This window comes from Macaca fascicularis, chromosome 14, assembly GCF_037993035.2.
Source record: "Macaca fascicularis isolate 582-1 chromosome 14, T2T-MFA8v1.1".
Classification (NCBI taxonomy): Eukaryota; Metazoa; Chordata; class Mammalia; order Primates; family Cercopithecidae; genus Macaca; species Macaca fascicularis.
This window is the reverse complement of record NC_088388.1, coordinates 13,982,177-13,995,911: the sequence shown is the minus strand read 5'-3', so window position 1 is coordinate 13,995,911 and position 13,735 is coordinate 13,982,177. Positions and strand designations below refer to the sequence as shown.

Genomic DNA, 13,735 nt, shown 5'->3' with positions numbered 1-13,735 from the left:
TAAAGAAGAAATTTAAAATTGCATGATATGAAATACATGAGGCAGCCTTCTCTACAAGCTGAAATCATAATATCTTGCATGAATTGCTTAAAATATTTGCATTAGCTTTTTACAACTAAAAATGCATTAATCTTAGATTGCTGATATAAGTGTTAACCTTAAAAAGTTTATGTATGCACTATTTGAAACCAAGAGAAGACATTCTCAGGCCACTTAAAATAATCTCAAAGCAATATATCAGGATAATAGTTAGGATAGTTTACAAAATCCAAGAGAGAACAAAGAATCAGGTGATGTAAGGACTTCTAGGATTTAGTATGAGTTCTGGCTTTTATTATGAATTAGAGAGGAAGCCATTGAAGGGTTTTGCCCAGTTATAGCAGTTTATTCTCTTCCCTTGCCTTTATATATTTAAAACACCAGGGATTGACCCAGCCTGAGGTCAACTTTGACTTGGCAATGCAAAGGATTTTGTTAGGGTCTGATCGTTCACTTGGCGCTTCTCAGTTCTGCTCTCGTCTGCGAGCAAATTACATCAACTCAGCTGAAGTGAAGTTCTGTGGTAGCCTCGTGACCTAGGAAAAACCAATTGTGTGAATGACTGACACATTTCCAGTCAAAACTAATCTCATCATTTTCACTTCACTGTCAAAGAAATGATCTCCCTCTCTTTCCTCTTTCCTGTTGGGCTTTAAGCTGTGAAGAGTTCAGTTTGCTGCAGTCAGCAGCCATCGTGCTACTATATGAACCCTGTGACAGAGAGATGCTCAACCACGAAATCAAGCATTCATTTCATTTCCATTTATTGCTATTTCTGCTTATTTGAGTTTCTTTTAAAGCTACTTCCTTTATAGACACACACATATGCCACTAATAAAGCAGGCTACATGTATTCTCACTGATGTCCCATAAGAGACATAGAACATCTGTATTGACATAGAACCATAGTATTAAGGTTCTATTTGGTGGCTCTTGCTAGATTACCTTTCAATCCTCAACCAAGAAGACAGAATGTGGTAACTGACTTTTTCCAGATATTGTCTATCTCTGGTGCTGGAGAAAGTAGACAGGTTAGCATTGATAGGAGGGCCCCACATTCCCATGAAAAGCGTGCATGGAGAAACGTGGATACAGTAGATATGTGAGTGTAGGGCAGAATGAGAAATCTAGAAATACTATATACTGAGTTGGAAAATATGAATGCCTATGCAAATTCAATACTTTTTTTTTTTTTTTTTTTTTTTTTTTTTTTTTTGAGACGGAGTCTCGCTGTGTCGCCCAGGCTGGGGTGCAGTGGCGCGATCTCGGCTCACTGCAAGCTCCGCCTCCTGGGTTCACGCCATTCTCCTGCCTCAGCCTCCGAGTAGCTGGGACTACAGGCGCCCGCCACCACGCCCGGCTAGTTTTTTGTATTTTTAGTAGAGACGGGGTTTCACCATGTTAGCCAGGGATGGTCTCGATCTCCTGACCTCGTGATCCACCCGCCTTGGCCTCCCAAAGTGCTGGGATTACAGGCTTGAGCTACCGCGCCCGGCCGCAAATTCAATACTTTTTATCTTATCATAACAAAAATATCACTTCCTCAAAAAGAACTTTCGTGGTTACTCTCTAATGATTCATCTCTCTCACCACCACTACCAACAGCCACTCTCCAGCACATTCATTCTTCCAGTTAGCTTCTAACAGCATATACAAAGTTTTGATTCATTGTTGTATGTTAATCTGCGCCCCGTTAAAAGTTTAACCTACAAGAGGAAGGATATTATCTCTTTTATTCACCACTATTTTCTTATATGCTTAAAACAATGTCTGCCTCATTATAGATACTTGCAAATATATGCTGAATAAAATGATGAAATGACAAATGTAAATAATATGTATATACGTACATATATAGGTATATGTATTAATTAAAGCTTTTGAGGTTCCATATGTACCAGAGTACTAATTGCTCTATCTTTATTATACCAAGAAATTATCCTAGGTCTATGGGCCAGACACTATTATTACTATTTTGCTGAAGAGAAACGTGAAGCACAGAGACATTTTGTGGCATGTTCATAGCTACCTAGGTAGTAAACAACAAAGATGGGATAGCAAGACGAAAACCCAGGGTTGCTGATTAGAAAGCCCACATTATTTACCACCATACAGTATTGCCGACATCAACATTTAGTGTCTTTCCACCATACTGCATCTGAATAGAAACGGGGTAGCACATGAAAGTATTGCTTCTAATTTTATTTTTGCTCTGAAATAAAAAAGCAAATGTAATTAATGAATATTTAACAAATACCATATGTTGCACATTTCCACATATGGCACAGGATACACATTTGATCAAGATACAATTCTACCCAGCAGAAGGTGGGGGAAAGGAGAGGAAGAAGAAGAAATAGAAAATATAAGTTGAATCTGATCCTTAATATGATTTTTACTCCATGTATAGTTTTACTCAAATGATAGCTTGTGCATGTGCAAGGACTGACTATGCTATTCCAAGGTACTTTCTATGGGTGAAGGAAAGCAGAAGGAAAAGGGGAAGGGGAGAAGATCATGAATCTCCACTTCATGAAGGAAAAAGCACTTTGGTCCCCAAATATGGCAGAAAACAAGTCAAGTAAGTGGGAGGAATGTTATACAGGAGAGCTTATGAGTTTTGCACGGAGGTCTCGTTTTAGCAATACCTTTTTGCCTTTCTGCTTCCAAATCTTATTTGCTAGTTCAATGCCTTTATATAAAGTCCTGATGATGAATGAAAAGCGCTTCAAGTACTGTTGCCTCATTAAATGCATTATTTATTAATTTAACTTCTAGTACTCTCGATAAAGAGCCAGTTAAATGAGTTGTTGAATACCAGGGGAAAATGAGAACATAATTTTGAATATATATATATATATATATACACACACACACACACACACACAGAGTTCGTAACTGGATTACATATAATAATGATATGAATATGTCTATCAGTATTGGAGTTGGATTCTGGTACTTTCTCTTGTGGGGTTCTTGTGTTACAGTCAGCATAGATTTCTGGAGCATTCTTCTGTTGATCTTTTGGTGACATCAAACTGTCTTAAGTGGTGTGGGAGGTGCTGCTTCTGCCATGTGAGAATTTGATGGTATAATTAGCACAACCTGTGAAACAATCAGAATGCCATAGGCGAGTCACCCAAATAACCTCAGAGTGCCCCTTTCCTGCCCACATAAAGTCATCATCATCAGAGTTTACTCTTTTCTTCTCTGATTGATTCTCAAGATCATGTAGGGCTTCTCAGTCATTCTTTAGATCAGGCCTGATTAGGACACAACATTCAGTGGTAGCTCTTGACCCGAGCTGTGATGACCACTGCCCTGGTCTTGCAAGTAAATCAGTCTTACAGGTGGATGACAGTGCACAATATGTTGGGTAAACCAAGGTGTCATGAAAAATATGGGGCTCTTCTTCCAAACCAGGTTGCTCATGCTAATGACATCAACATACCCAAATCGTGATTTGCTGGTTATGAATAAAGCATTGCAAGAACCACACTGGCCCAGAATAGCAGGAATCATCATGAAACTAAGAAAAGTTCTGGTTATTCTTCCACAAACTCAGTGCAACATTGGGTTGGTAGGGCATGGTGGAGGACCAGGAAGAGAGAGATTTAGCCAAGATATGCCCCAAAGCCACTGCTTTTCTGGACTCACACCAGGAGATTAGAGAAACAACATTCCCCAGCTTCTATGCTAAGAGCCAAAGGGAACACAGACTTAAATATTATGACATGAAAGTTACTTCACTTGATGAAATTACAAAATTATTGGTAATTGCTGAGAATCTCTGACTTCTAGGGTTTTATGATGCAAAGCTCCACTACTAGAGTCAATGTGCTATAGTCCATCTCTCTTCTATGAGGGAGGGCTGTCGGGGAGTGGGATGTGGTGTGGCCTGGAAATCCCTAAGGAAGACAGAGAGGCACAAAATGATGGAGAAAGGCACCAGAGAAACAATCTCATCCAACTACAGTTACTTTATTCTTTGACTGACAGTTTTGTCTGTCTTTCAGACTTTGGGTAATGAAGTTAATGAGTGGCCGTTGGGGTTTTACTATCCATTTCCTCATTCTGGAACTCCCAATTCTTGGAGGATATCCCACCCCGTTATTCCCAGAGCCTCTTTCTTAATTTCTTCTCTCCTTCCATTCCTCACTTTCCTCTCTCTATGTGACGTTCTTTTGGCTTAACTGCCAGGAGCATCTGTTGCAGGTCTCAGGGTAAGAGAGTGGGCAGGTGTGCACAGACTGATAGAGAAGTCTGAGATCATGACATTCCTTCAGTATCCCAAGAAAAGTTGTTGTAATAGGATAATAGAATAAAACCAAGTACTTTGGGGTACGTCTTCATTGTGAAATATTTTCTTATCTGGATTCAAATGTTATGCCCTTTGAGTGAGAAAGGAAGGGGAAAAAGATCTTTTATTTGGCTATTGTGCTAGGCAGAGTTCTAAGGTGATACTCACTGACCCCTTGTGATTCCCTCCCCTCAAGTGTGGATGAAACCTGTTTATAAGATGGGATACAAGTCTCGTGTGTAGGTACTGATTAGTTGACTTCAGTTTATAAAAATCTCATTATTCTGGATGGACCGAACCTCTTCATGTGAATGCTTTATGAGAGGATTAAAACTTCTATGGCTCTCAGCATAGAAGCTGGGGAATGTTGTTTCTCTAATCTCCTGGTGTGAGTCCAGAAAAGCAGTGGCTTTGGGGCATATCTTGGCTAAATCTCTGTCTCTTCCTGGTCCTCCATCATGCCCTACCAACCCAATGTTGCACTGAGTTTGTGGAAGAATAACCAGAACTTTTCTTAGTTTCGTGATGATTCCTGCTATTCTGGGCCAGTGTGGTTTTTACAATGCGTTATTCATAACCAGAGACTCTGACTCTCCTGCTGGTCTCAAAGAAAAAGTACATTGTCATGAGTTCTCAATTTAAAGGAAATTAATTCCACCACATTCACATAGAAGAGAATCAGAAGCTTTAGAAAAGGCCACAGCCCCAGCCAACTCCCTGATGACAGACTCATCAGATTCTGAGCCAAGGACCCACATCAGCGGGGCCCAGACTCTTGACCCATGGAAACTGAAATATAATGAATGCGTACTGTGTTAAGACTGTAAGTTTGCTTAACTGGTTATACAACAATATGAAAGTAATACAGATACCTTCAAATGAAGGCCAATACTCACCCCACCAGGGGTACAACAGATCGCTTTACATCCAAAGGCAGAGAGGGACACAGCAATGCAGAATTCCAGCACACTTAAGAGGAGCACCATGCCATCCATACCCTAGGAGAAAATTCATAACAAAAGAATGTGAGAAATGGAGATGACAAGAGGAATCATTTACCAGGAACCACAATGTCATCAGAGAAAAAGCACTGGTTGGGAGTCAGGAGACCTGCCTCCCAGTGGCAGCCATTCCCTTGACCAACTCTTGATCTGCTGAAGTAACTTCTCACTTTTTTCACTGATAAAATAATCACAGACATTTATTCCCTGGTTCAGTACCTCCCAGTGCTATTGTGGACATGGAAGATGAAAGTGTTTTAAAAAGTTAGGAAGGTAGTATAAAGATAATTGTCATCTTATCCTGTTGAGTACTAGAAACTCGTATCATTGACAGAATATTATGATTCCATATCTTAGTGATTGTAAGCAGAGTAATGGTCCCCCAGGGAGGTCTGCATCCTTGTCCCCCTAATCCTTCGCTTCTGGGAATTAGAATGCAGACCTCCCTGGGGGACCACTGTTCTTTTTGCACAGCAAAAAGGATTAAATTTGCAGATGACATTAAGGTTGCTTATTAGCTGGAATGAGAGAATTTTTCTGGATTATTCAGGTGGGTTCAAAGTAATGACAGAATCCTTATAAGTGGAAGCAAGAGGCAGAATAGAGTTCAAGAGAGTTTGGAAGATGCTGCATTGCTTGATTTGAAGGTAGAGGATGGGATGACAAACCAAGCAACATAGGCAGCCTACAGAAGCTAGAAAAGGCAATAAAACTTACTGTCGCTTAAGCCTTCAGAAAGGAGTACGCCCTTGCCAACACTTTGATTTTAGCCTAGTGAGACCCACTTTGAACTTCTGACCTCCAGAAACATAAGATAACCAAACTGTATTGTTTTGAGACACTAAATGACTTCATGTGGTTCTGCCTAATGATTTGTAGTCATTTGTTACAGTAACAATAAGAAGCTAATACCACAATGAACATCAAGTAGGTTAGTCTTTAATCCATCTCCCCAGAGCACTGGCTTTAGGTCTAGTCTTCAGCCAAGAAAAACCGCCAAAATTTGGAGAACATGGGGCAGTACACTCATTTCTAATAATTTTACCCTGCATTGATGCAGGGATTATCTGGTTTAAATATTCTCTCTTTTCCTCTCCACGGTTAGGGATAGTCCCTCTGTTGTGGAAGAGCCAATAGACCAACAGCTTAGGATATGGGTGATGCAGACTTAACGAGACCTTGAGACTATTTGCATTCATTGCTTTTTTATTTTCTTGTGCCTTCAACAGCTGTGGTGGCCTCTGTGTTTCCAATATTGTAATAGGCACAGAATATAGAGCAGCAAACAAAACAGACAATTCCCCTGTCTTCAAGGATTTTACCATCTAGAAGGGTAGACTAGAAGATGTCAAGCTTTCCGTAAAGGCCAGATAATGTACATTGTAGGTTTTGCAGACTGTAAGGTCTCTGGCACACATATTCAAACCTGCTGTTATAACACAAAAGCAGCAATACACAATATGTAAATAAACGGGCTTCGTTACATTTCAATTAAACTTTATTTACAAAAACAGGTACAGGACTGGGCTTCCAAAAAACGTAGCACGTATATAGACCTGTGGACTGATTGTGCAGGTGCCCAGGCAAGAATAGACCCGTTGCTTCAAATCCCAGGAAGCCCTTATGGAGGTCCTCTGCTATAAAAACAGGCATAATAATGTTCACACGATTAATAGGAATTCATCCTGGCCTCTGGGAAAGGTGATTGAAATGAATACAGAACCAGCTACGTAATTTATAGATTCTCTTGTTAAAATTACATATATATCTTAGCTTGAGCCATACGAAACTGCTGTCTTTCTAGGTTAAGTATAGTTGATCACTGGCAGTTCCATATGGCTCTGCCTAATGATTCCAGGTGGTAGACTCTACTTTTTTCTAGAGCTCAACTTTTTCTAGCCTCTTTAATAATTATAAGGTTTCCAGCATTTCTATCTTTTTCTTCCAGGAGAACTGAAGTTCCTTTGTGGTAGGGAACTATTCTCTTTCTTATGTCTACCGGGGCGCCAACCCTGCAATGGGGCATACACTATGGACCCATAGATCTGTGGACTGAATGTGCAGGTGCCCAGGCAAGAAGAGACCCATTGCTTCAAATCCCAGAAAGCTCTTATGGAACTCCTTGCTACAAGAACAGGCATAAAAATGTTCACACAGTTAACAGGAATTCATCATGGCCTCTGGGAAAGGTGATTGAGATGAATGCAGAACCAGCTAAGTAATTTACAGAGTCTCTTTCTAAAAATTTTAAAAAATAATTTCAAGATAGCAACAGCAAAGCATTAGATCAAGCACAGGGCTCTTCTATCTCTGAAGTCCTGAGTAACTGCACAGGTCCCATGCCCACGAAATCAGCCCTATGAAGCTGGCCAATTCCAGATTTTGTCTCTATCATTGTTCATTGAAGTCTATGAATGAAGAGAGCCTCATAAATTAAAAGTAAAGTTCTTCTTCTGGATAACAATAGCATATCAGAGGGGAATTAGAGATAAGAAGTTCTACAATCAAATCTTGCTTTTGCCAACTTCCAACTGAGTGACATTGGGAAAATGTGTCAAATTCTCAAAAGAAGCTTTCTTTTCTTATTTTGAGTGAGTGGCAAGAAATAAAATTACTATAAAAAGCATTAGATATCTCAAGGGAAGTAAATTAGTTTAGCAAAGACACCTCAAGCGGTTATTTTCGTGTGACTACGTAGCCCTCAAGACTATGTGGGATTAGCTAGAAATGCAGTAAACAGAATGCAATTGATTCTGTCTAGTAAGTTAGGAAGAGTGTTGAGTTTTCACATACACATGAGGGAAGGGCACAGTGAGGAAAGAACTAAGCAGTAAGGCAAATGGCTGAAAGTTCATAGAGAGGAACAGTAACCGAAAATGTAGTGGTGTTGAAAATGACCAATAGGCTTTTTAATAATAAAGATCTGGCCAGGCGTGGTGGTTCACATCTGTAATCCCAGCACTTTGGGAGACCGAGGTGGGTGGATCACCTGAGGTCGGGAGTTTGAGACCAGCCTGGCCAATATGGGGAAACCCTGTCTCCACTAAAAATTCAAACATTAGCCAGGCGTGGTGGCACATGCCTGTAATTCCAGTTACTTGGGATGCTGAGGCAGGAGAATCACTTGAACCTGGGAGGTGGAGGTTGCAGTGAGCAGAGATCATACCACTGCATTCCAGCCTGGGCGACAAGAGTGAAACTCCATCTCTAACAATAATAATAATAATAATAATAATAATAATAATAATAATAAAGATTAAATTGTGCATTTTAGTTTGCTGTGATGTGCTGCAATAACTCTTCCTCCCCACATTTACCCAATAGCCCGAAACATCAAGAAGTGTTATTACTTACAAAATACCGTGTAAGTGGCAATTTTCAGAATAAAGCAATTAAGATAGCATTGAAATAAGGACAACTGGTACAAAAAAGGTAGTAAAATTCAGAATGGAGATTGAGAATTTTTCAGGTGCCACATGTTGAGGATAAAAGTGGTTAACATTGGAAGAACATCCAAAGATGCTGGAAAGGATACTGAGTGACTCACCACTTAGAAAACACTGTTCAAGACAATTTTACTTTATTATTAGAGAATAGGGACTGACATCTCGACCCCATTTCTAGAGGGATCTGGAGGAGATAACAGTAGACACTGCATCAATGTTTTAAAATTAAACAGATAAATTTATGCAAAATACCCAGCACAGTAACTACTAAGGAGTAGGTGTTCTATAACTATAAGCTTTCTTCCCATTTTGGCTCATCACATATAGAGGAAAAATAAAGACAGAGATGAGATGTGTACCTGAATCCTAACTGAAAGTTTATTCTATTTCTCAATCACTTCCAACTTCCAAAGTCATTCAGCAATTAGGGAATGTTAATTATTGTTGTTCCCAGAGCCAGCACTCCCCCAAACTTGCTTCTGTGATGATATCTCACGAAAAGAGAAAGCACTTACCATTAAAATGGACATAGTCATGTAACAATTATTTGACAACTGGTTCTGGTTACAGTAATGGTAATGGTAATGGAATGAATAAAACGTCAAGCTTATTGCATTGATTAAGATCCCTGTTATAGCAAAGACTGAGCTGGTGATATTCATTCCTAGACTACCTCCAACCTAGAAAGAAATGAAAATTAATTAAGCAATCCAACATCATCCTCAGATATATCTCTATTAATTACTTTACACTGCAGTCTATCTTTATCTTGATTATTTCAATAGTCTTCTAACTTGTCTCCTTATAGTGGTTTCAATTCTAATCTCTTGCCAAAACACAAATATGATCCCATGACTCCCCAGCTTAAATTCTTCAGATAATTCCTGTGAGCGGATGAGATAATCTCCAAATCATTTAGCAGGGTTTCAATGATTTTTTACACATTAGCTGGACAGTCCTATCTGTGTCCTTCCCTGCCATTCCTTGCTTCCGGTGCCTGATCTCTTATCATTGTTCTAAACACTGCTTGCCTCTCGTGCCTTTCTACCTTTTACATTATTTTTCTTAGTTGTGCATTCCCTTTCGTACCTTCTCTTCTCATGGGTAAAGGTAAGGAGGCTTTTTATGAGAATTAAAGTTACACAGGACAGTGTGAAGAGTGTAGTGTGGCTGCAGGTCCCTGCAGACACTAGGAAGTTGGGTTAGGCCAGATTTGGAAAACCCATGCTGATCATGCTCCACAGTTTGATATTTATCTTTTGAGCAAAGAAAACTCAAATATGGTGTTTAGCTAGAAAAACTCTTGTTGAGATCTTGGCTTTTCCATTTTGTTGGCTTTATGAAAGGCATATTGACATGAGAGTTACATTTTAAATTTGCTTCTTCTTATGTAATAACTTTATTGTGAATTTCTTATACTGAAAACTCAAAATCCTGTTTGGATACAGTTGAAATCTACTTTTTCTTTTTCTTTTTGAGACGGAGTTTTGCTCTGTCACCAGGCTGAAGTGCAGTGGCACGATCTCAGCTCACTGCAACCTCCGTCTCCAGGATTCAAGCGATTCTCCTGCCTCAGCCTCCTGAGTAGCTGGGATTATAGGCATCCGCCACTATGACTGGCTAATTTTTTTTGTATTTGTAGTAGAGAAGGGGTTTCACCATGTTAGCCAGGCTGGTTTCAAACTTCTGACTTCAAATGATTCGCTCGCTTCAGCCTCCCAAAGTACTAGGATTATAGGTGTGAGCCACCGTGCCTCGCCAGAATCTACATTTTAACCAATTGGTCAATAAACATTATGCCACACCAATACTTGGTGTGACTGTCATGGGCTGAATCCCAAGCTGCAGAGTTTTTTTTGAGTGATTCCACTTCATATTTGTTCTAAATAATTCTCTATATCTTCATGAAGTTCCCCTCATCAACTACCTTGACAAAATTTCCATTATGTCAGTAATTCTATCACTAGCCTTATTGCAATTTTTGAAAGACAGATCCTGCTAAGTAAAATGCACAATCACTCCTGATTTTTTAAAAGCAAACAAACAAAACCTGTTTTATACCCTGGCAGAATCCATTATTGATTAGTCCTTTCCTTTTGATACCCCCCACAAAATATTACTCACCAGACCTTTTGTTGTTCTAATTCCTGCTGCAACTGATAAGGATCCTGAAATAATAAACTAGGAATGAGAGAAAAAAACGGAGATAAAAAGCTTTAAACAAGTTTTGGAAATCACAATTCAGTAAACTTTATTCCAAAGTAGATAGATATGTATAAATAGGTCAATTATCTTAGAAAGCAAGAGATTGCACATAATTTTCTCTTTTCCCATAAAGAACAGAGAAATTCTGCCAGATGAGTCCATTGGATAATTTATCAAGCCTTTCAAATAATAGCTAACTGGAATGGTATTAAAACTGTTTGAGGACACTGATAGATAAAGCTTCCAAATTCCTGATAAGAAGTAATTCTTATGTGATATCAATATTGAATACAATAAACAAAAAAGGTACTAAAATAATTCTCATTGAAAATATGTTTAAAAGGTTATAAAATAAAATAGTAGCACATAAAATTTAGTTCCCAATTATTTGATAACTAGAATATACTACTTCATTTGAATCCATCAATGGGACAATTATTTTTCATTTAGCCAAAATAGCTAGTCAAGTTGGTTATAAGACTCTCAAGTTGGTTATAAGACTCTCTGCCTTATAATATTCCATTGTTAGAGTTTTCAATTTCCTTTACAAATTTGATCTCAGATGATTCAAAAATGATATCTTAATATAAAGAAACTGGACTAATAAAATAGCTCAATAAACTTCTTTAGTTTCCAAATACCCAGACGTAGAGATGATTCATGTTATCTAAATCACCATTGGAGAAAAAGAAAACAGTAGAGCAAATCATCCATCGTGTAACATAAAATACATCAGGAACATTTGGGATGATCCTTCAACTCTACAAAGATTTTTAATATTGAAATATTCTAATATATATAATAAATTTAAGGAAAACATTGCATGCTAATGGCTATTCACATTTACAGCGTTGATAGGATACGGCGTTTAATACAATCCAACATTATTAGTGACTTAAACATTATTGGTAAAATATACATAATTATACTTTCTGTAACATGATAGGACATCTGTCTCAGTCTACAAGTCTTTATCAAGTTAAATGATGAAAAGTGGGACCATCTTATTAAAGTCAAAATCAAGATAAACATGTAGACTATTATGTATTACTATTTGGGGTATATTAACCAAAATAGTTATATAAGAAAAATAGTTGAAACAAATGGCTGAAACTACTGTTATTTAGTATGAATAACATCTATTGCAAACATCCAAGAATATAAACTAAAAAGTACTGTAAACTATTTAAAAAATTCAGTAAAGCATCTTGGAAAAACATTGTATACAGAAATTACATATACATATTAGAAGTGTGTATGTATGTTTGTGTATGTGAAGATAGGACTGAATAAAAGGACTTCATTTACCACAGGAAAAAATATGTATATAGTATCTCAGAGGAAAAAAACTTAACGAAGAATGTGAGTCATAAATAGGAATAGAACTGAAGAGGCCAAGGATAATAGAAACTTACAGCTGGCTCTTAGTATTGGTACTTATACTGTAAAAGAGAGAATAGAGAAGCACTTTGCAGGTGATGTTTGGAAAAGAAGGTTGAAAGAATAATGGAAGGGAGCAGCAAAAAGTTTTTACCAATTTACTACATTTACCAATCTAGTTCAATGCCTACAAGAGTCTGAGTGATGTCTCAGTGGACAAACACAGCTCCTGCAGTTCTTGGTAATCTACTGAACACGTGTGGAAGGCTAAAACCATGTAAACTGGTTTTCAACGCGATCTTGAAAAGAAAATGGGCATGAAAGCAGAAACCTAGATAGTTACATATATATGACTGTGATAATAGAGTCAATTTGAACCCTGATCCTGACCCAATTAGTTGTGATCTCGGGCAAGTTACTTAACCTCCCTTCATCCATAAAATGAAGATAATGAGAAATCCTCCCTCAAAAGTTTGTGGTGATGGTATGATATAAAAAGTGCACTTAAAAAGCACTTAGTAGAATGTCCAGATCATAGTAAGAGTTTAATAAAAAGCTATTCTTGGCATTGGTAATATTTTATATATATATGGTATATATATATGGTGTGTGTATATATATATGGCGTGTGTGTATCTATCTATCTATCTATCTATCTATCTATCTATCTATCTATCTATTTATATATGGTACGACTTTCCAGAGATAGAACAGCATTTGCTGTCTGTTATGGTTAATATTGAGTATCAACTTAATTGAATTGAAGAATGCAAAGTATTGTTCCTGGGTGTGTCTGTGAGGGGATTGACAAAGGAGATTAACATTTGAGTTGGTGGACTAGGAAAGGGAGACCCAGCTGCCAGCATAGCCAGAACAGAAGGAGGCAGAGAAAATGTGGAAAGACTAGACTCATTTAGTCTTCTGGTCCTAATAAACTCCCCTTTATATATACACCTATTCTATTAGTTCTATCCCTCTAGAGAACACTGACTAATACAGATTTTGGTACCAGGAGTGGATCTAGAAAACAGAATATTAAGGATGGAGTTCTTTTGTTGGTCTTGCTCCTAAGTTCACTGGACAAAGTGATGAAAGAAAATTATGAACTCAGGGATTCTAACTCTCAGCTTCAGAAGCAGATACTGAGCCTCAAATCTTCTAAGATTGTCCTGATCGAGAGTCTTATCTTCTGTAGAGAAAGAGCTGAAATTGTGGACAATCAGACACAAGCTTTTATCATGTGATTTGCTGACCTGCAACAAAAGGTGCACGCACAGACTCACCAGGTGTCTACTGTTAAAGCGAGAGCATTGATTGAAAAGGAATGGGACCCGGCAACTTGGAATGGGGATGTGCAGTAGGAC

General features: G+C 38.2%; 2 protein-coding genes across 3 annotated transcripts in view; one reads left to right on the top strand and one right to left on the bottom strand.

Moving 5' to 3' along the window:
- Positions 1 to 13,735, top strand: part of LOC102122322 (membrane-spanning 4-domains subfamily A member 4A) — a 124,984-nt gene that overhangs the window by 28,618 nt on the left and 82,631 nt on the right. The window lies entirely within an intron of this gene.
- LOC102125256 (membrane-spanning 4-domains subfamily A member 4A-like) overlaps positions 2,785 to 13,735 on the bottom strand; it is a 36,814-nt gene continuing 25,863 nt past the window's right edge. For both annotated transcript variants that reach the window (XM_065528136.2, XM_045371924.3), the window contains 4 exons: positions 10,911 to 10,967; positions 9,302 to 9,466; positions 5,236 to 5,337; positions 2,785 to 3,144 (listed from right to left, as the gene is read on the bottom strand). In XM_065528136.2, the coding sequence (XP_065384208.1) occupies positions 3,073 to 3,144; positions 5,236 to 5,337; positions 9,302 to 9,466; positions 10,911 to 10,967 (396 nt within the window). In that variant the 3' untranslated portion in view covers positions 2,785 to 3,072. The remainder of the gene's footprint in view (positions 3,145 to 5,235; positions 5,338 to 9,301; positions 9,467 to 10,910; positions 10,968 to 13,735) is intronic.